A 26,583-nucleotide genomic window follows, 5' to 3' on the forward strand; every position below is an offset into this window, starting at 1 on the left:
CAGTTATCTACCTCAGAGCCTATTTTCTTTTGTACTGGGACAGGTTTCTGGCCCTCCCTGTTTCTACAGACCAAATCCTCCTAGCTCAGAAGCTAGGGCTAAGCAATTGGTTCTTTTGAGTATTTTTTAGTTCTTAATTTTAATGCTTGTATTTGATGATAGGTGTCAGTGCTGCTCTGAGTCCTTGCTGCTCTGAGAAGTGTAGATACTAGTGAAAATTACATAGTCATAAGATAAATGTGTTTTTATTTTTGTTTTTATTTTCTTTTTTAGAGTTGTGGTATTATTGGTTCTATGCTCCCTGAAATATTACTGCTTTGTAAAAGTCCAGACTGAATTCAGCACCCTCTGTGTACTTAGTACATTTTATAAACTTGGATCTCTCACTACTTGATAATTTTGCATTAGTTAAGACAGAAATTTGATAGCTCAGTTAGAAGAGGAAACCTGCTGCTAGAAATATCTGAACTAGAGCCAGATGTGGTGGCGCACGCTTGTAATCCCAGCATTTGGGAGGCTGAGACTGGGGGATAGTGGTTCGCAGACAGCCTCAGCTACTTAGTGAGGCCCTTTGCAACTCTGGGAGACCCTATTTCAAAATAAAGAATAAAAAATAGGGCTGGGGGTGTCTCTTGAAGGTAGAATTCCCCTGGGTTCCATCCCCAGTACCACAAAAAAAGAAAAAGAAAAAAAGAAATGTCTGAACTAAGTGCCATACTCATCTGGGTAGATTTGGGAAATATAACCTTTGTACTAAAAAAAAATCAGCTAAACATCACATAGTAGACAGCAATTAAATTATAAAAAGTAATTTATGAAGAAAGACCTCTTGTACAGATTGAAAAAAAGATTTTTCATAGAGATATCTATATGATCAAAAGAGTTAAGTTTTTGTTTTTGTTTTACTAGTGCCACAAACTTGCCAGTGGTAACTTATTTGTCCAGTCTAGGTAACTCTAATTTTTTCCCTAGGACTTGTTAAATGCCAAAAGACATTTTTGAATTGTTTATTTGATCAGATTGTTAACTTTTTCTATTTTGTTTCTTTTGAGAAACTTTGAATAAAAAACATCTAAAACTTTAAAAAATGTAAATTATCACCAAATTGATCAGTGATTCAGTGCAATCTTAGTTAAAAGCCCAATGAAGCCAAGTGTGGTAGCATAAGTCTGTAATCCCAGCACTTGGAAGGCTGAGACACGAGAATCACAGACTCAAAGATAGTCTCTGCAACTTAGTAAGACCCTCATCAATCTAGCAAGACCCTTTTTCAAAAATAAATAAAATAGGGCTAGGGGTGTGGCTCTGAGGTAAAATGTCCCTGGGCTTCATCCCTAGTACCAAGAAAAAAAAAGCACGAGTCTTTCTTTGTTGAATTCAACAAACTCTTTCTAAAATTAATGCAAAAATATCAAGGGCCAAGAATAGCCAAGATCTACATAAAGAAAAAGAACAAGATGACAAGAATGTATAACATATTAAGACATATTGTAAAGCTATAGTAATTAAAACAATGTATAATCAATACAGATAGGTAAATAAAACAACAGAAAATGTATATATGTGCATGTACATATATGTAAACACACACTTATGACAAAAGTGTTACAAAATAGCCATTTTCAATAAAAGGTACTGGGAAATTTGGTATTCATATGAAAAAAAGTTAAATTTGATACCTGCCAAGTGTGGTAAAGGATGCTAGTAATTCCAGTACTTGGGAAGCTCAGGCAGTAGGATCACAGGTTAAAGGCCAGCCTCAGTAACTTAGTGAGAGCCTCCACAACTTAATGAGATCCTGTTTCAAAATAAAAAATAAATGTGGGCGTGGTGATACAATCTTGTAATACCAGTACTTGGGAGGCTGAGACAGGAGGATCACAGTTTTATGGCCTCAGCAACTTATTGAGGCCTTCCACAACATAGGGAGACCCTGTTTCCAAGTGAAAAATAGAGTTAGGAGTGTAGCTAAGAGGTAGAATGTCCCTGGGTTCAGTCCCCAGCACCACATAATAGTAATAATAATAATAATAATAATAATAATAGTATTAATAATAATAATAAGGCTAGGTGTGTAGCTCAGGTATAACATCCTTGGGCTCAATCCCCAGTGCCAAAAATCCAAACAAAAAAAAATTTGATACCTAACTCACAATATCCACAAAAGTCCACTCACATCTATCTTCTAAAAGTGAAATATAAAACCATATCTTAACATCAGGGTAGGGAAGAAAGAGACTTGAAATCAAGATACAGAAAGCACTAATCATGGAGAATTAAAAAAAATGTTTAGCTGGGCATGGTGGCACATGCTTGTAATCCCAGCATTCCGGAGGCTGAGACCTGGAGGATCGCAGTTCGCAGACAGCCTCAGCTACTTAGTGAGGCCCTCTGCAACTCAGTGAGACATGGTTTCAAAATAAAGAATAAAAAAATAGAGCTAGTGGTGTAGCTCGGAGGTAGAATACCCCTGGGTTTAATCCCCAGTACCACAAAATAATAAATAAATAAATAAATAAATAAATAAATAAATAAATAAATAAATGTATGTTTACTACACTGAAATTATGAAGTTGTGCTCATCAAAAAATAACAGAGATACAGCAGATTAGCTACAAAGTGTGAGAAGTTTGCACCACATCAGTCAAAGGACTCATATCAAGTCTTTCTACAGCATTCCTTTGAATCAATAAGTAAAAAGCAGATTATCCAATACAAAAGTTGGCAGGAAAAATTGTATAGGTGAGCCACAAAAAAAAAAAGATATCCAAATGACTATTTGTAAGAAAAGAGACTCTACCTTATTGACTAGAGAAATACAAAATAAAAGCACAATGAGATGCTACTATGCAACCGCCAGTATGACCAAAAATGTAGTCAATACCAAGTATTTCTGAAACTTTGGAGCTGATGGAACTCCCATACATCACTGATTAAAATGGAAATGTTGCAGCCATTTTGGTTCACACCAAAAATCAGAAGCAACTCAAACATCCAGGATTGTTTGTTGAATGGAAAACTGTACAGCAAATTATAGCTACATACACAAATGCAGATGAATGCTGAATAAAAGAAGCAAGAAACAAAAGTGAAGAAATGATTATAATAAATAGCAGAAGAGTGGTTACCTGTAGTGGGAAAAAGAGGCAATATTCTTGATCTGGGTGATGGTTATATTTTGTAATGAGAAACATTTGTGTTTTATGTACTCTATTGTTTGTACATGTTTTAATAATTTTTATGGATGCACTGTAAGTATGCATCATAGGTTTAAAGTGATACAAACATAAATGCACATATTACTTTTTTTTTTTTTTTTTTGCAGTACTGGGCATGGAATCCAGGGGCATTCTAACTCTGAGCGACACTCCCAGCCCTATTTTTTTTATTCTTTGTTTTGAAACAGGGTCTCACTGAATTACAAAGGGCCACACTAAGTAGCTGAGGCTGTCCTTGAACCATGATTCTCCTGTCTCAGCCTCCCAAATGCTGGGATTACAAGCATGCACCACCACGCCCAGCTTACTTGGTTTTAATTCACAATTTTTTTGCTTTAATCATTATAATTTTATTTTGAAGCTGAGATTGGTGATGCATGCTTGTAACCCCAGTACTTGGGAGGCTGAGACAGGAGGATCATAGGTTTGCGGTCAGCCTCAGCTACTTAGTGAAACCCTCTGCAACTTTTGACACTTGATCTGAGACTGGCTGATCTCACTTAGCATAATATTCTCTAGTTCCATCCATTTTGCTACAAATGACATAATGTTGTTCTTCAAGGTTGAGTAAAATTCCATTGTGTGTATGTACTACATTTTCTTTATTCATTCATCTGCTAATAGACACCTTGATTGGTTTCATTTGGCTATTGTGAATTGTACTGCTATAAACATGATTATGCATGTGTCACTATAGAATTTAACTTTAATTCTTTTGGAAAGAAACCCAGTAGTGGTGTGGCTGGGTCATATGGTAGTTCCATTCCTAGTCTTCTGAGGAACCTCCATAGTGGTTGTACTAATTTACAGTTCTTATACACTGTATAATAATTTCTATTTCCCCACATTCTTGCCAGAATTTATTATTGTGTTTTGATGGTTGCCATTCTAATGGGGATTAGATTGAATCTCAGCATAGTTTTGATTTGCATTTCCCTGATAGGTAATGATGTTGATTAATTCACAATTTTAAAACGCTTTTGTGAAAAGTAAAGAGACCCAAGGATTGGACCCTAGGAGCCTCTTATATAGAGTATGCTTAGATGTCTAGTAAAATGATTATTTTGACCTAGGCCTCTTTTGTGAACTCCATAACTCTGTGTATTTGACAATTCAATTCATATGGACGTTCCATGTATCCAAAAGCATATACTCCAACCTACTCCTACTCTGGGTTTTAGACACATAGAACATTTATATGAATTAAATTGGCAAATATAGAGAGATCAGGGGAGGTAAGGATATGAAGCATTTCTACTTGCTCATTCCATCAGGATACCACTTTCTTTTACTTTTTTTCTTCAGGGATCATAGTGGCAGTGCTCCTCAGTTCAAGAAGGTAGTTTTCCAGGAATTTACTGATGGCTCCTTTACTCAACCCTCATACCGTGGAGAACTAAATGAACACTTGGGAATCTTGGGGCCATATATAAGAGCAGAAGTTGAAGACAATATTGTGGTGAGTTAAGGACAAGAGAATTATAAGAAAATTATCTATGTTTATTTTGTTTCTTGTTAAAATGAGATTATATTCTCACATTTGAAAATTTGTAAGGTATAGAAAAGTTAAAGAAATTAAAAGTTAATCATTTGAATTTTTAATGTGTATCCTATCTTTATCCTATGTGTTTTTCACCTTATGTATTCAAGATTATATCATATATAACTTTTTTATTTTTACTATTTATCACATAATAAACATTTTCTTGTCATCAAAAACATTTCCCAAATAGAAATTACTACAGTCTATTATATGAATTTATATAACTGCAGTTTACTTAGCCACTTAGAGTAATGTTTTAGATGGTTTCTTTTTTATGATATAAATTCTGTTATCATAATCCTTTTCCTAGGATAAAATTCCAGAAGTACAATGTACATAAATATTTAAAGAGTTTCTCTTATGAGTTATTTGTTAATGTCCCTTGCAAATTTGTCTTTTTAAAGGAAGTACTTTTCTTGTTAATATTACCTTATATGTTAAATATTATCCATTGATAATATTAAATTAAATATTAAATAATATTAAATTAAATATTAAAAGCATTCTTTCAAATTTATTATCTGTTAAATTTAAGTATTATGGGGTTTTTTTTGGTGGTACTGGGGCTCCTGGAAACCCTTCTACCTCTGGGCTACACTCCCAGACACTTATGTTTTTTATATTTTTATTTGAAAACAGGGTCTCTTAAGCCAGCAAGGCTGGCTTTGAACCTGCGCAATCCTCCTGTTTCCACCTCGCAAGTGTGGGGATTCCAAGCGTGCACCACCACGCCCAGCATATTATGTTTTTTAAAATAAAATGAAGATGCCGGGCGTGGTGGCGCACGCTTGGAATCCCCGCACTTGGGAGGCGGAAACAGGAGGATCGCAGGTTCGAAGCCAGCCACGCTGTTTCCAAATAAAAATATATAAAAATAGGTCTGGGAGTGTAGCCCGGCGGTAGAAGGGCTTCCAGGAACCCTAGTACCACCAATAAATAAATAAATAAATAAATAAATAAATAAATAAATAAATAAATAAATATAAAATGTAGTTGAATTTTAGACAGTAAACCATAATTTTTTCTTTTTGACATTTTCATTGCTTTTATGTTTATAAAAATTTCTTTCTTCCCCAAGAATTTTAAAATTTTTCCTATATTTTTTTCAACATTCTTTTATAGGTTTTTTTTTTTTTTTCGGTAATGGGGGTAGAACCCAGAGACTTTCTACCTCCGGGCTATACTCCCAGCCCTAGTTTATATTTTATTTGGAAACAGGTTCTCACTAAGTTGCTGAGAGCCTCACTAAGTAGCTGAGGCTGACTTCGAACACAATCCTCCTGTCTCAGCCTCCCAAGCTCAGAGATTACAAGTGTGCGCCACCATGCCCGGCCTATAGATTAATTTTTTACATTTATTTTTTAATCTATTAACAATTCTTATAGACTAGAAGTCATTTTGATGCATTATGTTAGACAAAAGCCAAAGTAGTTTTTTCCTCCCCCAAAACAGTCATCCATTTTTCCCAACAGACTGTTGATATTAAGAATATAGAAGAAACTAAAATAAAGAAAATTGCATATTTTCTAACTTGAATTATATTTTACTTTCCATATCCTCTGTTATAAATATGTATAGGTTTTAATCTGAAAAATCAAGTCTTTTAAAAAATATGAAAAGCTTAGGCCGGGTGTGGTGGCGCACGCTTGTAATCCCTGCGCTTGGGAGGCTGGGACAGAAGGATCGCACGGGTTCGAAGTCAGCCTCAGCTACTTAGTGAGGCTCTCAGCAACATAGTGAGACCCTGTTTCCAAATTTAAAAAAAAAAGGTCTGGGAGTATAGCCCGGAGGTAGAAAGCCTCTGGCTTCCACCCTCAGTACCACCACCACCAAAAAAAAAAAAAAAAAAAAATATATGAAAAGCTGAGATAGGAGGATACCAGGTTTGATGCCAATTTCAGAATCTTAGTGAGACTCTATTTCAAAACAAAAATAAAAGAACTGGAGGTGTATCTCAGAGGTAGAATGCTCTGAGTTAAATTCCCAGCACCAAAACACACACACAAACACAGACACAGATACAGACACACACACACACGCACGCACGCACACACACACACACACACACACACACACACACTCACACACATGATGATGTGCACTTATCATGAAATTTGCCATGAAGAACCTTAAGTGTTAACTCTTGGAGTAATAGTCTTTTAAAAACCCTGTAGTCACATTTCCCTTTCACTTTGGAATGACCTTTACGTGGTTAAGAATTTTCTCCCTTGCAAATATGAGTTCATGCCTTTTATTAAGAATTTAAATTTTTCTCATAATTTTCTTTGTAGATCTTCAAGTTTGGGTTCTAACAATATCTACCATCTGTCTACTTTCTTCAAGGAAATAAAAACTTAGATAAAGACCAAAAGATGTGTATTCCTATTAGTAATATAAATTGTAAACTAAGTAATTTAATATCCTAAAAGCTGATTCTTGCATTGGTTTCGGTATTGTTTTAATTATGTGGTGTGTTTCTTTGCAGGTAACTTTTCAAAACCAGGCCTCTCGTCCCTACTCCTTCTATTCAAGCCTCATTTCTTATAAGGAAGATCAGAGACAAGAAGCAGAACCTAGAAAAAACTTTGTAAAGCCTAATGAAACAAAAACTTACTTTTGGAAAGTACAGCATCATATGGCCCCCACAAAAGATGAGTTTGACTGCAAAGCCTGGGCTTACTTCTCTGATGTTGATCTGGTAAGAAGATCTTCATTGTACTGGCTACTTTACAGTTTTTAAAAAAGTCTTTGTGTCCTATGCTATTGGTATTTATCCTAAGTACAATGAAAAGCTTTAAACAGGGGAGGTGACACCATATTTGTCTTATAAGTATCATCCTGGGATCTACTAAAATGGATAAATTGTAGTGGAAGATGGGGAGCAGGTTTGAGTAGCATAAAAGTTGATGAGAAATCTACTCTGGTCCATAGGTAAGAGAGCTTGTATTACTAAGGTTGATGTCTTCCCTCCCTAGGAAAGAGATGTGCACTCAGGCTTGATTGGACCCCTTCTGATCTGCCACACCAACACCCTAAACTCTGCTCATGGGAGACAAGTGACAGTGCAGGAATTTGCTCTGTTTTTTACTATCTTTGATGAGACTAAGAGCTGGTACTTCAATGAAAATGTGGAAAGGAACTGCAGAGCACCCTGCAATATACAGATGGAAGACCCCACTTTTAGAGAGCATTATCGCTTCCATGGTAACATATCCCACACCCAGATATTACTCACTGCTAATTGTAGCATGCACTATTTCAAACTAGCCTGACACTTGAATGGTGTGCAGCTTGAGACTATGTAATATACAGGAGTGGAATCCTTGTAACTGTCAATATTTTGGGTGGAGTGGAGGGGAAATATGTGTGCAGTAGATTTCAACAGCTTTCTTTATGTTCTTCTCCAGCAATCAATGGCTATGTAATGGACACACTACCTGGTTTGGTAATGGCTCAGGATCAAAGGATTCGATGGTATCTGCTCAGTATGGGCAGTAATGAAAATATCCATTCTATTCATTTCAGTGGGCATGTGTTCACTGTAAGGAAAAAAGAAGAGTATAAAATGGCAGTGTACAACCTTTATCCAGGTAAGAGTTAGTTTGTACTATTTCTTCTATCTACTTCCCTTATTGAGTACTTACTTCATTATTTTATTTTTATGTGGCACTGGGGATTGATACAAGGGACATTCTACTGGCAATACAATTAGTAAACAAAGCAGACAAGCTCCCTGCTTTCAAGTAACTTACTTTTTCAAGTAACTTTAATCTATAGAGAGATAAGTTAGCAAATGAACAAGATAATTTCAGATATATAAAATTTCTACAAAAGAAATAGAACGGAATAAATATCTCAGAACTTTCCTAGGAAACCCTTTTTCATTTTTTATTTCAAATCCCATATCACACCAATAGTTATTCAGAGTGACTTAAGTATGTATGTAGCCAGCATATATTACAATATTGATCAAAATACAATGTTACTTTGATTCTCCATCACTCCTTTAAAACAATGTGTGTGTGTGTGTGGGGGGGTGTTCCTACCCATGAGTGCGGTGTAGGGATTGAACCCAGGGCATTCTACTTCTGAGCTACACCCCCAGCCCTATTTTATTTTTATTTTTTATTTTGAAACAGTCTTGCTAAGTTGCAGAAGGCCTTGCTAAATTGCTGAGTCTGGTCTTGAACCTGTGATCCTCCTGTCTTAGCTGCCCAAGTACTGGGATTACAGGCATATGTCACCATGTCTGGCTTAAAACAGGTTTAATAGTGGGTATAAGCTTCTCCTTTTTCTTAAAAGTTCTGATAAGCTCTGTGATTTTTCCATTCACTATTAAGTAATAAAGAGACCTGCAGTCAGTTTATATCACAAATATAGTTCAAGTCAAAAATTACAATGCTCATTCCAAGACATTATTCAATCTTCTAGCTTTGATGTAACTTGAGTTGGGGAATGGAAGAGTAAAGTTAAATCAAATTCAGAAGTTCGATTAGTATTTTGGAATGAGCTTTGTAATTTCTGACTTGACCTCTATTTGTGATATAAAATGGCCAGAGATCTGTTTATTACTTTAAAATGAGCAGAAAATAAAGTTATGGGACTTATCATTTGTTTTTCTACCTCATGCTTATTGTGCCTTCCCCAAACTCCGTGCTAGGCTCCTTCAGAACTCACATTTGAGCTGGTTGTGGTGACACACACCTGTAATCCCAGTACTTGGGAGGCTGAAACAGGAGGATCACAGGTTCAAGGACAACACAGAGTAACTTAGCAAGACCCTCAGCAACCTAGTGAGACGTTGTTTCTAAATTTTTTTAAAAATAGGGCTGGGGTGTAGCTCAGAGGTAAAATGCCCCTTGGTTCAGTCCACAGTACAAATCGAAAAAAAAAAACCAAAATAAAACAAAAAACTCACATCTGATTAATAGGAAATACACCTTTTGCTCTGAAAACTCCTGGGAGTTTAGAGCAATCCTAATGCAGTAGCATTCTCCTGCATCCACCATCAAAGCATTTAGTTTCCTTGCTTCTTATTTTCTGGAAGGGGGGTGGTCAGAACACAATCTCTAATTCCTCTAACTATAGGGATCACATATTTGGGGTTTGAGGGTTGTCCAAAGCATGGTGGAACTGATTTTGATAGATCTCCTTTGACAGTCAATGTAAGTAATATATTTCTTGCTCATATTTTAGTGAAATAAAATAATTCTGTTATTGGTTTCAAAAAGGTGTTTTTGAGACTGTGGAAATGCTACCATCCAAATCTGGAATTTGGCGAGTAGAATGCCTTATTGGTGAACACCTCCATGCTGGGATGAGTACTCTTTTCCTGGTGTACAACAAGCGTGAGTAACACTGTGGGTAGAAGCTCCCTGCCTACCTAGACTACTCCTACACAGGTTTCCTCCTTCTTGGAATGATTGCCTTTGCTGAGAAATAAATACATGCTCATATAATTATTGAATTAAAAATGATTATTGCTAGCCGGGTGTGGGGGCACACGCTTGTAATCCCAGCATTTGGGAGGCTGAGACTGGAGGATCACGGTTCGCAGACAGCCTCAGCTACTTAGTGAGGCCCTCTGCAACTCAGTGAGACCTGGTTTCAAAATAAAGAATAAAAAATAGGGCAGGAGGTGTAGCTCGGAGGTCAAATGCTCCTGGGTTCCATCCCCAGACCTGCAAAAAAGCCAAACAAAATTATTATTGCTAGTAGGAATTGTTGGAGGGCTCAGAGGATGAGAGATAGAAGTCTTGTACACTTGGAATCCAAAGCTCTATTTAATGAGCTGGTGCTAAAACAAGACAAAATGAAAAATTTCATCTTCACAGTAGCAGATTTTTTAACTTAAATTTGATTCAGTTACCAAAGATACCCATCGATCCTAGTTTCGTCATCTGTAAAATGCGAATATTTGTAGATCCTGCTAGGATGAATTAAATGAGATAGTAAAATAAAATATTTAGCATAGTTCTTGACACATAATAAACACTAAAATATTAGCATAATAAAATATTGAGTACAGTTCTTGGCACATAATTACACTAAAATATTAACATTTGTTGATGTTCTCCCATTTCCATTGAGTTACATTTGAGAAGCTGAGTTTTGTGCACTTCTAAGTACTCCCCCCCCCATTTGATTTCAGAATGTCAGATTCCACTGGGAATGGCTTCTGGACGAATTAAAGATTTTCAGATTACAGCTTCAGGACAATATGGTAAATATTATTTTGCTCCAAACACTTGGGCTGATTATCTCCCTTTTATTTCTGTCAGAGTTTCTGATAACCAATTCACCTCCATCCTTTTGTTAATTCTTTTATTTATTGGTGCATTGTAGTCACACATCTTAATTCCACTCTATAAATTCTTCTCAATTCCTCTCCACTTTCCACTGTGACCATCTTAACTCAAGCCACCTTAATTTTCTGTCTGAACAATTGCACTGCCTCCTTAAATATCCTTTCTACCTTCAGTAGTAGCTTCTTTGAATCAATTTTCTTCACTTTCATATGAGCAGTGATGTTAAAGCTCTTTTTTTTTTGTGGGTGTGGGGATGGAACCTAGGGGCATTCTACCTCCAAGCTATACCACCAGCCCTAATTTTTTATTCTTTATTTTGAGACAGGTTCTCACTAAGTTACGGAGAGCCTCACTAAGTAGCTGAGGCTGTCTGTGAACCGCGATCCTCCTGTCTCAGCCTCCCAAATGCTGGGACTATAAGCGTGCGCCACCATGCCCAACTTAAAGCTTCAATAGATCTATAGAGAGTTCTCAAATATTGTTAGCAAACAAACTATTGCCCATAAGCCAAATCTAGTGCACCACCTGTTTTTGTATGGTATGTGAGGTAATAATAGTTTTTCCATTTTTAAAAAAGTATTTGAAAAAAGAAGAATATTTCATGACATTATAAAATTCTTTTTTTTTGGGGGGGTGGTACTGGGGGCTTTCTACCTCCAGGCATTACTCACAGACCTTTTTTATATTTTATTTGGAAACAGGGTCTCACTAAGTTGCTGAAAGCCTCACTAAGTAGCTGAGGCTGGCTTCAAATCTGTGTGATCCTCCTGTCTCAGTATCCCAAGCGTGGGGATTACAAGCATGCACCACCATGCCCGGCGACATTATAAAATTCTAATTTCAGTGTCCATCATAGTCTTATATTGGAGTCGGGCATGGCAACACAGCCTGTAATCCCCATTCTTGGGAGGCAAAGACAGAATAATTTCAGGTTCAAGGCTAGCCTCAGCAACTTGGTGAGACTCTTGACAACTTAATGTGATCCTGTTTCAAAACAAAAAATAAGCTGGGCGTGGTGGCGCACATTTGTAATCCCAGCATTTGAGAGGCTGAGACAGAAGCCGGACGTGGTGGTACACGCTTGTAATCCCAGCATTTGGGAGGCTGAGATAGGATTGCACAGGTTCGAAGCCAGCATCATCTACTTAGTGAGGCCCTTTACAACTCAGTGAGACCCTGTTTCAAAATAAAGAATAAAAAATAGGGCTGGGGGTGTCTCTCAGAGGTAGAATGCCCCTGGGTTCCATCCCCAGTACCACAAAACTAACTAACTAACTAACTAACTAAATAAATAAATAAATAAATAAAACACACTGGGAGGTGAACTCAGAGGTAGAATCCCCCTGGGTTGAATTCTCAGTAGCAAAAAATAAAAATGTGTTATAGTGGCATGCAGCCACACACATTCATTTACATATCATCTATGGCTACAGCATCAGTTATGTAGTTGCAACAGATACCATATGCTCTGCCACTCATCATTTATTTACGATCTGGCCATTGACAAAAAAAACTTTTCCAACCATCCCCCACCACACACACTTTTCTTGTGTGTGTGACACTAGGGATTCAATCCAGGGACATTATACCTTCAAACTACACCTCCATCCCTTTTAATTAATTTATTTATTTATTAATTTATTATTTATTTACTTTGCGGTACTGGGGATGGAACCTAGGAGCAATCTACCTCTGAGATACACCCCTTTTTATTCTTTATTCTGAAACAGGGTCTCACTGAGTTGCAAGGGGCCTCATTTGTAGCTGAGGCTGTCCGCGAACCATGATCCTCCAAGTACTGGGATTACAAGCGTGCACCACCATGCCCAGCAATTTTTTTTATTATTATTATTTTGAAACACGGTCTTGTTAAGTTGCTGAAGGCCTCACTAAGTTGCTGAGGCTGGCTTTGAACCTGCAATCTTCATAAGTGTACATCACCACATCCAAGTCTAATCCCTATTTAAAGGGAAAAATCCCCCTTGATAAAGGCTTGAGTTATTTACTGAAATAGTAGTATTTGTCTCTTGGTAGAAGGACCTTGTTTTTTACTTCTTTTATTTTTATTTTACTAATATTTTTGTGGTACTGGAGATTAAACCCAGGAGCATTCTACTGCTGAGCTATACCCCCAGCCCTATTTTATTTTTAAAATTGAAACAGTGTCTCATTAAGTTACTGAAGGCCTAGCTAAGTTGCTGAGGCTGGCCTCAAACTCCTGTCTCTGCACCACCACAACGGGTTTATTTTTACTAATTCTTTTCATGTCTAATTTTTCTGCAGTGAACATGCATTATGTAGTAAAGAAAAAATATCATTTGGCAGTGCTAGTAACAAATTCCAGTATCAGCTCATTGGGGATGCTAACAATCAACAAAATTGTTATACCTTTCTGTCTTCTCCACAACTAGAATTAAACTTTCTCAAGAGAGTAATTATTGTTCCCAAGTATCTTGAACCAACCCAGTTGATTAAAATCTCTCTCCTGTCCTCTTTCTTGGGCAAAGGACAGTGGGCCCCAAAGCTGGCCAGACTTCATTATTCTGGATCAATCAATGCCTGGAGCACCAAGGAGCCCTTTTCCTGGATCAAGGTTAGAAAATGTCATCAATGATAGGAAATATATCATATTCAATCACATTACTTATTCATCTTGCAAGCTCAATGCATTATACATGTCCTTTATAATAAAGTCATTGCCATCAAACCTCAGTTAACAGATGAAGAAGCTGATGAATAGAATGACTTCTGATCGCCGGGCACGCTTGTAATCCCTGCACTTGGGAGGCAGAGACAGGAGGATCGCGCAGGTTCGAAGCCAGCTGTGCACGCTGGCTTAGGAGACCCTGTTAGCAAATTTAAAATATATATATTAAAATAGGTCTGGGAGTGTAGCCCGGAGGTAGAAGGGCTTCCAAGAACCCCAGTACCACCAAAAAAAAAAAAAAAAAAAAAAAAGAATGGCTTCTGATCTGTATAGAAGAATCATGGAGGCAATCATTGGAAGTAAAATTGAGTATGCTACTATGTTCTGTTCCTTTCTACTATAATTAGAACATCTGAATATTTTCTATCATATTGAACTCATCACCTTCTAAGACCATGTATTCCATTATTAGATGCCTCCAACTGAGTAGGTATCCTTAAAGTCCTCCAATACTCTATTTTACATAAAACAGCGACTCAATCCTCCATAACACAAGCAAAGAAGCTGTAGCTTCTTTTCTAAAATGGAATCTGTCTTCATAAATTCTACACTGCTGGGCAGTAGGAAATACCTACTTAAATATAGTACAATCTGGTAAACTAAGATGAAATTAATACCTGAAATAATATTTAAATTAACTTGATTTTTTTTAAAAGACAGTCTTTGTGATTTTCTCATTTCCCTATTTCCTGTAGAGCAGCAGTGTCCAATGGAAGTATAATGTGAGCCACATGTACAAATTTCATGTGTAATTTTATATTTTCTAGTAGGAGGGGAGTTGGGGTGGGCATCTACTGTGGTGAGAAAGTCTGAAAAGTGAACCACAGCCTAGCCCACAGGCATGAGAATGCTTGAATGGCTTGAAGGGCACCAGGCAACCGTGACTGGGCAATCAGCAGCAGATAGTTGGTAGGTCTCAAGGAAATACTCAGCTGCAATGTTCATACTTTTATATTGTGAAACTCACTGCCACCTTGTTTACTTCTTGGTAGAGAGATGTATCTTATAGTTACACTGAAACATCTGGGTTGATAGAATATCAAAGTTATTGAATCTATAATTGCCAAACTGTCCTAAGATGCCAGTCATAACATAGAAGAGAGCCAGGCGTAGTGGCATACACTTTTAATCCCCGCAGTTGGGAGGCTGAGACAGGAGAACTGCGAAGGTTCAAAGCCAGCTTCAGCTACTTAGTGAGGCTCTCCCCGACTTAGTGAGACCCTGTTTCCAGGTGAAATATAAAATAGGTGGAGTATAGCCTGGAGGTAGAAAGCCTCTGGGTTCCATCCCTAGTACCACCAAAACACACACACGTGTGCACACACACACACACACACACACACACACACACACAGAAGAGAAACAATAAGATGAAGTAAAATCTTGGCAGTTTGCCAAAAATTCATCATTTACAAAATATAGGTAGCCTAGAAATACTGTCATAATCTTCTAGAAGGTACAATAGTCAATGGTCCAAAAATGAACTCTTATATGCTCTATATGAAGAAATGGTATGGTTGAATTCAACCAAAATCATTATTTTTGCACTTTGTGCTTTTAGTAGGTTAGGCCACACTACCAAGAGAATAAACCATGTGTCTTCAATTGAAAATACAATCTAATCTGAGAAAAGACAGTGCTAAAGTTTATAAAAGATATTGTCACACCTGATAACACAGCTAATATTTTGCTTCGTTGCTCTCCTACATTTATCACTACTTAATGGTATAAGCAAATATATATTTATGTGCACACTTACAATATACATGTCTATAAATTATAAATATATAATACATATATGTACACACATATATGAATGTACACATACACACATATGAGGAGGAGAGAGGCACTGACTCAGTCTATCTCCCCTATTGAAATGTAAGTTCCATAAGGACAGTGCGTGACACATAGCAAGTACTAAAAACTACTCTTTGAATGAATGAGTATAAGAATGAAACTGCAGTCAAATGAAGGCTATTATTATTAAGCATCAGAGTGATGATCAGTCCAATTTGTGTATACCAAACCGCTGGGAGAACTTGGAGTTGAACTTGCTTGTTAGGACAATAACAGATTCCCCTTTTAATGCTTACATGGTCCACACCCTCTTATTTAAGAACTGACCATTCCTTACCTGTCTGCCATTATTCACCCCTTCATTCCAAAGCATTTGCTATGTATCAGCATTCTACCAGATACCATGTCAGATGCTGGGGCAAGACAGAATATAAATGCTAACATTTATTATTTTGTAACTGCTAGTTATTGAACTCAGCACATTACATGCATATTAACTCTTTAATCTTTTAAGGTAAACATTAATATTAGCTCCATTTTACATATAAATTAAGACACAGGTTAGTTAACTCAAACACATTCATTGCCTTAAGGATCTCAATCTAATGAGAAAAGTGGACAAGCAAAGCAATTTTGTCACATGGGGTAATAATTCACTAGAATTAAGTCATATATGATGTGAAATGCAAGCAAAATTTGGAGATGAGATTGATATGGGGAAGAGTGAAAGAAAGTCTGGTTTAGGCTATGCTGAGGCTGAGGTGTGGATAAAGCAATAGAATACATGGATCCATATATGCAGCACAAGAGATGTGCATACAGAAGAAATATATCAATGATTTGGAAGTGAGTAGGAAGCAGAGGTCTCATCCCCAAATTTATTCTGCAGCTTCACACATATGTCCACATTTCACCATTAGTGAATGCTTTCATTTGCACAACCACCGTAACAATGGTTATGGACATGTCTGTACCAATTCAGATTCTTCCTAAGCCAAAATAATTAATTTCAGGAAATAATACACACATTTGCAAACATGTTAAAATATTGTTTTAAATGGTAGGTGGATCTGTTGGCACCAATGATTATTCATGGCATCGAGACCCAGGGTGCCCGTCAGAAGTTCTCCAGCCTCTACATCTCTCAATTTATCATCATGTATAGTCTTGATGGGAAAAAGTGGCTGACTTATCGAGGGAATTCCACTGGGACCCTAATGGTATGTAATTAATCTGTTCAAAAAAATCGTGAATATTTTAAAGACCTTTGACAGATGAGACAAACATTCTAAGAGTCTACAAACTTAACTTCAAAAATGAGTTTTCTAAATATGGGCAAGAGTAATTATTTTGAGCACATAAACACAAAAGTAGTAGTGTCAGGCTGGGAATGTAGTTCAGTTGTAGAACACTTGTCTTTCATGTGTGAGGGCTCGGGTTCCCATTCACAGCACCACAAGAGAAAAGTAGTAGTGTCAACAACTGTAGCCATCATCTGATTGTAGAGCAACTTGTCTTCTTTTTATGGCCCTAGAGGGTATACATAAAGAAAAAGAAATCAAATGTTAAATATACAGAAAATCCCACTTAGCCACTATGAAAACCAGATGAATCATGGAAATCAACAGTAGATCATCACAAATTTATTCAGGTAGTGATACCAAAAGGCCATTATAATTTCAGATATATTTCTAGAGCAAATTATCACAGATTCACCAATCTATGGAATTAACATAGTTCCAATATGGAACTATTATTGATCTAGAAAATACTTTTTTCTTCATTTCCATCAATAAGCAAAATCAGAACTGATTTGAATGTACAAGATAGAAACCACAATACTAACTTTATTGTTAATGCGTGGGAGCAATACCAGACCTCCTTTTTTTGTCATAATAGATTCAAATGGACTTCAGATATTGTGACATGTCATAAATACTATCCCTGCCCATTATATTGATAACATTATGCTGATGAGACCCAATAAACAGGAAACAGCAATCACCTTGTGTTTGTGATACACACACACACACACACACACACACACACACACAGCAAATAAATCTGCCTTGTCCCTAACTTTAATGGGAATAGATCCCATGTTTCACTGTCTAATATAATTTCCAGTGTTAGTTTCAAAGATGGTTTATTATGTTTAAAAAGTTTCCTTCTAATTCTATTTTATTGAGTGGCAGTTGATTTTTTTTTTTTTTTTTTTTTTTGCGAGTCTGGGGATGGAGCCCAGGGACATTTGATCTCCGAGCTACACCCCCTGCCCTATTTTTTAATTCTTTATTTTCAAACAGGGTCTCACTAAGTTGTGGAGGGCCTCACTAAGTAGCTGAGGCTATACCCAAACTGCGATCATCCAGTCTCAGCCTCCCAAATGCTGGGATTACAAGCGTGCGCCACCACACCCAGCTTGGCAGTTGAGTTTTATCAAATACTTTTCTAGCATCTTTGACATAATCACATTTCTTTCTTAGTGCTAAATTTTATTTTTATTCAATGATGTGCTGACAAGTGACTGATAATCAACTCTGAAGTTAGGGGGAAAATCCTTGATGTTTACCATTGATGAATTCTACGATATAAGTACTCCCAGGTAGCCTAATTTCAGGATTCATATGTAATGACTTTGAACTCAGGGTTGAGAAGAGATGTACACAACTGGCTCTCATAATCCAGGGCAAGCCAGGCATGGTGGCACACATCTGTGACCCCAGTTCTTGAAAGACTGAGACAGCAGGAACAAAGGTTTGAGGACAGCCTCAGCAACTTGGCAAAATGCTCTGCAAATTCATGAGACCCTGTTTCTAAATAAATAAATAAATAAATAAATAAATAAATAAATAAATAAATAAAATGTGACTGGGAGTATAGCTCAGAGGAAGAATGCCCCTGGGTTCAATCCCCAATACCACAAAAATAAAATTATCTAGTGCAAAAAGACCCCAACACACCACTGTACTATATTCCTAGCTATACCTCCTTCAGTCATAGTGTATTAGTCATTTAAAACTTAGCTAGATCCAATTAGTCAATATTTTATTTATAATTTTTATTTATAAATAAAAACTGTTTACTTTTGAGGGAATTTGGGGCAGAAGGGTTATATTAGACTTGAAAATAAATTGGGAAAACTCCCATTTTTTAAATGAAGCCATTGCTCTAGGATAATTAGTGTAACAATCACATATTTAATGGTTAGAAGGAAAACCTATTTAAGCCTTGCACTTTATTTTGTAGTAAATAATTAACTATCTTTTCCACTCTTTCTCTGGTTATTGATATCCACATTTCTGTTACCTTAAGACAATCACTATAAATAGAGCTATACCTCTTTTCCTGTGTCAAGTATCTATATTTACATATACACATGTAATTCTTTTCCTCCTTTTCACTCCTTGATCAGAGTTAGCAAGTGTTTGTCTATTAGGTTTTCAAGGAATTCAATGCCTGCTTTTAAATATGAGACCTAGTTTAGAACAAGCTGTTTTGTAATTCATTAATTTTTGTTTGAAACTTTAAAAATCTTTTCGTTACTTTGGTTGACTTATTTCTGACTCCTAGAGTTGAATGTCTAGTCTACTTATTTTCAATCTTTCTTTTACATTGAGGAAGATAAAATACTTAGCTATTAACCACTCTTATGAGGGTTAATCCTTTAATAAAGAGTTACTGAACAACTACTGTGTTCTAGGTTCTAATACAGGGGTGGACAAACTATAAACCATGTATTTGGCAGGCAGCTTAATTTTGCACACACTGTGAGTTAGTGGCTTTTGCATATTTGAAGATTTGTCAAACCAAAGAAACAAAAACTATGCCATAGAGACCATTCATGGCCAATAAAGTCTAAGGCAATTTCTATTTGTCCCTTTACAGAAAAAAAAAAAAAAAAACTAGAGAGGCTGAAACAGGAGGATTACAGGTTCAAAGCCAGCCTCACCAATTTAGCAAGAACTTCAGCAACTTACTGAGACTTTGTTTCAAAAACATTTTTAAAAGGCTTGGGCTGTAGCTCTGAGGCAGAATGCTGTTGGGTTCAATCCCCAGTACCCAACCCCCCAAAAAAAGCTGTGGACTGCTGATACAGTCTATTGGCAGAAGATGCCTAGACAGTTAAACATTAATCTGCATGTGTCAGAACCCTTCAATCCCAAAATATGCCTTATTTACTCATTTCAGTCTTGATCATCTTCCTCTAGAATAATGGTTCCAAATATATTTTTGTCTTTGTAAAATATTCATAGCAATACAGAAGCATCTAATAAGGGGGAGAGGAGAACCTCAGTCCTCTTTAAGTATCACTGCTACACTACCATTTTCAGTATTTTAAAATACTTCTAATGTATGTTTTTTAAATAATTTTAGAATGTATGTTTTGAATTGTCCATATATGACAAGGATCTTACCCCATAGTTTTCAAGTTAAAAAAAGCAAACTAAACATGTCCTATGTCTTAAAAATATGTCTTTGAATTGTTAGAATCAGTGTTAATTTTGGTATTAAAATGATATATTATACAAGAGCTCCCAGAGTACTACAGCCTAGCCTTGACCCAGTTCTCCCTGCTATTAAGTTTCTGATGGAAATACAGAAATGAAGAAATGTTAAATAGAAAACAAGGAGCTTTAGCGGTTACTAGAATTATGCTTATATATCCAATTCCTGCCCATCTGGTTATCCCTCCCCCTACCTCCCCAATGCAAGGAGTTTAGATCAGAGGCATAAAGAGGCTTTTCTATAGCCCCAACCCAAAAATCATCCCAGTCATTCTCAATACCCCCTGAAGATTTTTGCCAGAATAAGGCAGGTGTCCAATCCCACAGCAGGATTGAGGGGAGCATGCCAGGAAAAAAAAAAAAAAGAGAGAGAAGCATGTACCCACTCTTACCACTTTTGCAATCATTTGGACTATGCTTGAGGACTACCTAGGACCCTTCCTGGCCTCTAAGTGAAAGGAAAGAAATGGTGTGGCTGGGTCTGTCTCACATGAGCCTCTCTATGTCCCATTACTTCCACAATTCTAAAGTAGAAATGGAAGCCAAAAATGAATACCCAAGAGTTGGCCCATATGGAGGTACTTAATTTAGTGACAATCTTCCACACCTCTCCCCTCAGAAAGCATAAAACAAACAAGCTGTGTTCCTAAATATCACCCCAAAAGATGGGTACTGTGTATAACTTCAGCCTAAACAAAAGGATGTATGTTCCTAAAGTTGAATGTTTTGAGAAACAAGGTTATGTTTCAGAGTTTTTATTACCCCTCTGAAATGTGTGAAAATAACTAGATAAATAAGAAAACAACTAAGTTGGCTTGAATGTTAAATTTGGACCAAAACCCCTTGGAAATTTGATGTTTATATTTGTTTGGATTAACATGTATTAACTGTACATATGTATGGAGTGCAGTGTGACATTTCAGTGGAATGTCATCCTGCTTTGGGAGAACAGGTCTTTGCCTTACATATGCATGATTCCACAATACAAACAAGCCCTGCTCTGATTTTCGCAGTTTGCAGACATCCTCAGTTACCTAATGAGGCCCTCTGCAACTTAGTGAGACCCTGGTTCAAAATAAAGAATAAAAAATAGGGCATGGAATGTAGCTCGGAGGTAGAATGCCCCTGGGTTCCATCACCAGACCTGCAAATAAATAAAGAAATAACAGCAATAAATTTGTAACAGCAAGACTCCTGTTACAAATAAAAGTTACAATGTAGATTACCTGTACACGTCAGAAGGGTACCAGAACTCTTGACTTCTTAGGCAACTAAATAACATTGGCCCTGGAACTGTTGAGATGGATATTTACATTGCAATAATCCAAGTAAGGGGGGCATATTGTTACTCATCAGAAGCTCATCCCACAGAAAAAAACAATGTTTGAGAGAAGAGTTGGAGAGAAAGGCTTTATTCAGTGGCTTTAGAATGGAGAAAAGGGACTTTAAATCACAAATCAGCTTATCGACTCCAGGGACTTGAGAGGTTACAGACATAGGATAAGAATGAAGGAAAAGAATAGGCTAATAAAGGCGAGGAATAGTCATGTCTTTTCTGAGAATAGGTAGAGATGTTCAAAAACTCAGGGGCCAGGTCTTGTAATTCCTTTTATAGTCTGGTGTTTCTGCTCAGTGACTGGTAGGTGTCTTTAGCCAAAGGGGTGAGAAGACTATTATAGTTTTGAACTAAACATTTCTCCAACGACTAACACACCTATATGCAGTGCTAAGCAGAATCTATACCAAAGATTAAGGTAACAAAGATGACAGACACAGTATGAAAGCAGAGTTGACAAGCCTTTTCACCCCATTCCAATCACCCATGGGACATCTGCAGACCCAACTGAAGAGTCAGTGTTTTCAGCAAGAGCAGCATTCAGGCCCCCAAAGAATAACCTAGATGACTTTTTATCCTCACACACACATCAAAGGTGTAATCCAGTGTGAGAACAATCCCCAGTTGCATGATTTCCAAAATCAGTGATTTTTAAGTCAATCAGGCCAAGTGAAGCTAGATGATTTATTTCAGGTTTTTCCTCAGTTAACAGTATGACAAATGAACCTGCTATAGATTCATCTGTTGCCCGACATGTTCCTCATAACAGGCATACTGTTATTATTATATCTTGAAGCTGAGAACTGCCTGGTTCTTTTGCCTCCTGACTAGTAGGTAAGGTGATCATATATTACAAATAAAGTATATCTCAATCCCAGGTCAAAAGTATCTGGATAGTTTTATGATGGGCTGCAGCAACAAGGGTGTAGGGCAAAAAATGACTCCCATGAATGTATACAGTGGAGTTAAAAAAAAAAGAGAGAAACTTACTCAGCAAGACATAAAAACAGCTAGTCAATGAGATCCAAGTCATACACCCTACTCAGTTCCCAAATGATAGAAAACAAAAATGGGAGTAGAAAAGGAAAGGAAGAGATTCTTATTTTTAAAACCCTACTGGTGCGCTGTAGTAGAAATTCTCATTTTTTACGTTGCAGTTTTCTGGGAAAAAGCCAAGTCCTCTACTCTGATTATATCATAATATTCTGTTTTGCATTTTTCTCTATCATGAAAATGAGTATTTGAAAGGTAACTTCCGTCAACGAAATTCTTGGGGTGGCAATGTGAATAACAGAAAACATAGTACCAGGATGGAGGCTTTTGATTTCTCCCTAAATGCATGCGATTGGATATACCAAAGAGATCTTTGGTTAATGTGATTTATCAGAATCCCTGTCCTGACGGGGAGATGGTTTCTTGCACAACGAGATGAAGGAGGTGGTTCTGCTCAGCAGTCAACAGAGGCCACATCTCCACCTGCAGCAACTTGATGGATTCCGTGTCCTTTTCTTGCGTAGCCATGACCAAGGACTGAAGCAGCAGAAAGAGCTCCTCGGGCAACTGGCCACTGCTTTCCTGCCCATGGCTGTCAAAAGCCTCCCAAGAGTATTTCTCTAGGGTCTGGGCATGCTCGGGCAGCAGCTTGGCGGGCGGTGGCTGCAAGAGCAGCAGCAGTAGCACGCGGGACACCTCACACCGGACCAGCACATCAGAGAAGGCACCCAGGGCGGCAGGACCCAGCACAGCAGAGCCGGCATTCGCTGGAAGCAGCGCCGCCGGCAGAGCAGGGGTGGGTCCAGGTCCAGGTGCCGGCCCTGGCAGCTGTGTTTGCGGCTGCAGCGCGGGTTGCGGCCCCTGCTGTGGTGGGGGCGCGGGCAGGGGCTGCAGCACCGGGTGGCTGCCGTGCTCCCGCGCCAGGCGCTGCATGCGCGTAAAGACGGCCAGGGCGCTATTGTAGTCGCGAGCCAACAGCTGGCACGAGGCGGCGTCGCCGAGTGCTTGCAGAGCAGCCAGGGGCAGCAGGGGCAGCTGTAACTGGGCGGCGCGCTGGAAGTGCCCGGCGGCAGCGGCCGGCTGGCCCAGATCCCGCAGGGCGGCGGCCAGCTCCAAGCACAGGGCGGCCGCGGCGGCCGGCTGGCCCAGCTCAAGATGCAGGCGCACCGCGGCGCCCAGGGCGCTGGCGGCCGCCTGCAGCGGCTCGCCGTAAGCTGCAGGGCAGACCAGGCGTTGGCGCGCGTCGCACTCCTGCCGCAGGAAAAGACGTGCAGCCTCGGTGAGGGCCAGTGCCTCTCCTGGCCCGTGGAAGAGCGCCTGCTGGCAGCGTGCCACGGCCAGCTGGCACCAGGCTGCGTATGGCAAGCACTCCTGGGCGCGTAGCTCGCGACCCAGCTGCCCGAACTGCTCACCGGCCTCTGCCACGTTCGGTTTCCGCAGGAATCGCTTCTTCAGCTTGTTCGATACCAGGCGGTACCGGGCCAGGAAGTCCCCGGCCTCGGGTGGGATCATGCTGCCGCCTAGGCCGGACGTGGAGGCCGCCATCTTGGCTGCCTGTAGCACTTCCTAATGCGGTCACGCAAATGACCGAAGGGCCGGGCGACGCGGAGGGCCGCGACGTCCTTACGTCACTCTGGGGTCCGCCTGCGCCACCCTGCCCACCGGAAGCTAGCGTTCGCTGGGGTGGCCCCGCCCTCCTCCGTTTCCCAAGTGATATGCAAAAATCAGGAAGGGAAACGGGGCCGGATTGGGCCCATGTTTGGAAATTAGAAATGTGGGCGGGGCCCGACCTGGCTTCAGTACCCTGCCCAACTCGAGGAGCCCTCAGACTGCTGCGTTTGCAAACCGTAGGATGTGGGACAAGGGATTGGCTTCCTAGGCAAGTCAAGGGTCTTGGCCGGCGTGATAATCTTAGGCAAATCAAGCTGGCGCAGGACCTGTTCAGTGGCCAGCGGAGTATGCAAATATTGGCTTCTGGGCGGGGCTTGGCCGAGCGTTGGGGCCCTTAGCAAAGGCGGTCTTGGGCTGGCGTGGCCTGGCCAGGTGCCAGCTGTTGCTAAGCTACATCTTGCTAATCTCGGTTGCTAAGGGCACCTCACAGCATCTCCATCTGACCAGGACCAAAAGTAAACTAAGAAACCTGCATGGTCCCAGTTTCGTGTTTGCACGTTTTGGATCATCATTCCCCCTATCAAGCCTCCATCGCCCCTTCAAAACCCCTGCCCCGTTGGCGCCCAGGGCCACTACTCTGTCCATCTGTTCATTGCCACCCTGGTCGCTTTTAGACGTGGATCCTCTCCCGGCTCTTGGTCTGATGGCAGTGCCACTCCGGGCACTGCAGTAGACAGACAAGCAGGCCTGTTGGCAGGCTCCTTGCTCAGAGCCGAGAGGGGGCGTCTTGTGTAACCTCAAGTTGGCCGCCCTTCCTAGCCGGGGCTACCCCCTGCAGTCACCAGGAGAACCTGTGCCTCCACTCCTACCCAGGCCCCCATCCCCATATCCTCACCCACCACACCTCGACCGCCTGTCAGTTGGTCTAACTCTGGATTCCTCACCATCCCACCCCTTCCCGAACACAAATTGACTAAAGCAGGCCCATAGGTTTCTTGAAACACTTTTAATGAATAGTACAAGTGGCAGAAGACCCCAACCAGTCTGAGAGGTGCCCGAACATCAGGTGGGCAGATGGAGGGGTTGGAAAATGGTTGGCTCATGGGACCATGGGCGAGTGAACGATAAACCAGACAAGAACAGGGGCCACATGGTAGATGGTTGTGGTTCCAAAGACGACGCTGACCAACGTGTTGTCGTGACTGGCCATGCCCAGGATGTCCAGAGTGATGCGCCTCCAGACGTAGTAGCGGTCTTCGTTGCCAGCTAGCTCCAATACGGTGGGTGTCAGGTATTCCAAAGCAGCCACCCAAACGACAGATGCAGATTCGGAGAGGTACTGGGCGTAGTAGCCTTCTCGCAGATGGCGCTCCACCAGACTCACGGAGGATATCAGCTCAGAGAATATCAGCTCAGCTCGGGCGGTGTGGGAGTGAGCCTGTCTCTGGTGGTGGTGGTGGCGGCGGCGGTGGCGTCGTCGTCGTTGTTGTCGTCGTCGAAGCGACGATCCTTGAAGGCTGTTGCCCTGTTGCCTCGCTGTAGTTTCTGGGCTCATTCTCGGCTCAGTCTGGCTCCTGGACACCTTTGGGCCTGCCAGGAAGCCGGGGCGTTGAGGGAGCAGCAGTTGAGCCGATAGTGGCCGTAACCAGTTCTCTGTATCCTAGCAACCCCTGCCCGGCCTCTCATTGGCCCTCAGTGGCCTCCAATGCCTACACAGATCTATGCGTGCTCGTGCCCTAGTGACATCATCATCATTGGTGCTCTTGGGCTAGCTGGTCCGCAATAGGGCTGCTGCAGGATTGGTCCTAGGAGGCTGGCCTCTTAGCCTACTCACTGGGTCCTCTCCTCTTGATGGGAACTGCTCTCATCCATTTCTGGGATAGAGGAAAGAGGGGATTGGGGAAAGTGGGTGTGAGTCGGTGGACTCTGCTGGACCACTGCTGGCGACCACGGCTCAGCCGACTGGTTCCAAGACACTTTCACCATCCCAAAGAGAAATCCAATGCTGTTAGGCTGTCACTCCACACACACACACCCGCCCCACAGGCACATGTACACACATGTACGTGTAGACACACAGTCCCAAAGGCCCCCTGCTGCCACTAATCTATTTTCTTACCATTGAGGATTATCGGTGCTGGCCATTTCCTATAGATGGAATCATACAGTAAATGTGTGGCCTTTTGTGTCTGATTGTTTTCACTTCGAATTATGGTTCGTCCAGGTTGCAGCACGAACCAGTACTTAATTACTTTTGAATAATATTCCATTATATGCATAGATGAGTTTGTGTATTCACTCATCAGTTAATTAATTTTAAAAAGCTCCTAGGAATATAATTGTTAGTTTAATAATGTTTTTATAAGTTTCACTTGGCCTCCACTCTTGTGTGTGTGTGTGTGTGTGTGTGTGTGTGTGTGTGTGTAAAATCTTCCTTCCTCCCCATAAAGAAAGGATATCTTTCACATAAGAATTTCATCTCCTTTCAGGGAGAAAAAAAGGTCAGAGTGCCCTTCTTGGATCTTCTGTTCCAAATGCCTTTAACTCAACCAATATGAC

At 39.9% G+C, this 26,583-nt stretch overlaps 2 protein-coding genes across 3 annotated transcripts in view; one reads left to right on the plus strand and one right to left on the minus strand.

Annotated features, from left to right (window-relative positions):
* F8 (coagulation factor VIII) overlaps positions 1-26,583 on the plus strand; it is a gene marked incomplete at both ends in the record, with an annotated part of 111,351 nt that overhangs the window by 71,803 nt on the left and 12,965 nt on the right. For both annotated transcript variants that reach the window (XM_080718661.1, XM_080718662.1), the window contains 8 exons: positions 4,524-4,677; positions 7,247-7,459; positions 7,737-7,965; positions 8,169-8,351; positions 9,993-10,109; positions 10,913-10,984; positions 13,577-13,662; positions 16,641-16,796. In XM_080718661.1, the coding sequence (XP_080574787.1) occupies positions 4,524-4,677; positions 7,247-7,459; positions 7,737-7,965; positions 8,169-8,351; positions 9,993-10,109; positions 10,913-10,984; positions 13,577-13,662; positions 16,641-16,796 (1,210 nt within the window). The remainder of the gene's footprint in view (positions 1-4,523; positions 4,678-7,246; positions 7,460-7,736; positions 7,966-8,168; positions 8,352-9,992; positions 10,110-10,912; positions 10,985-13,576; positions 13,663-16,640; positions 16,797-26,583) is intronic.
* On the minus strand, positions 22,804-23,974 carry F8A1 (coagulation factor VIII associated 1; the record flags this gene model as incomplete). Its single annotated transcript, XM_080719523.1, has 1 exon — positions 22,804-23,974. Exon 1 carries the CDS (start codon positions 23,956-23,958, stop codon positions 22,804-22,806), a length of 1,155 nt encoding a protein of 384 aa, XP_080575649.1. The 5' UTR covers positions 23,959-23,974.

This window comes from Muscardinus avellanarius (assembly GCF_963383645.1).
Source record: "Muscardinus avellanarius genome assembly, chromosome: X".
Classification (NCBI taxonomy): Eukaryota; Metazoa; Chordata; class Mammalia; order Rodentia; family Gliridae; genus Muscardinus; species Muscardinus avellanarius.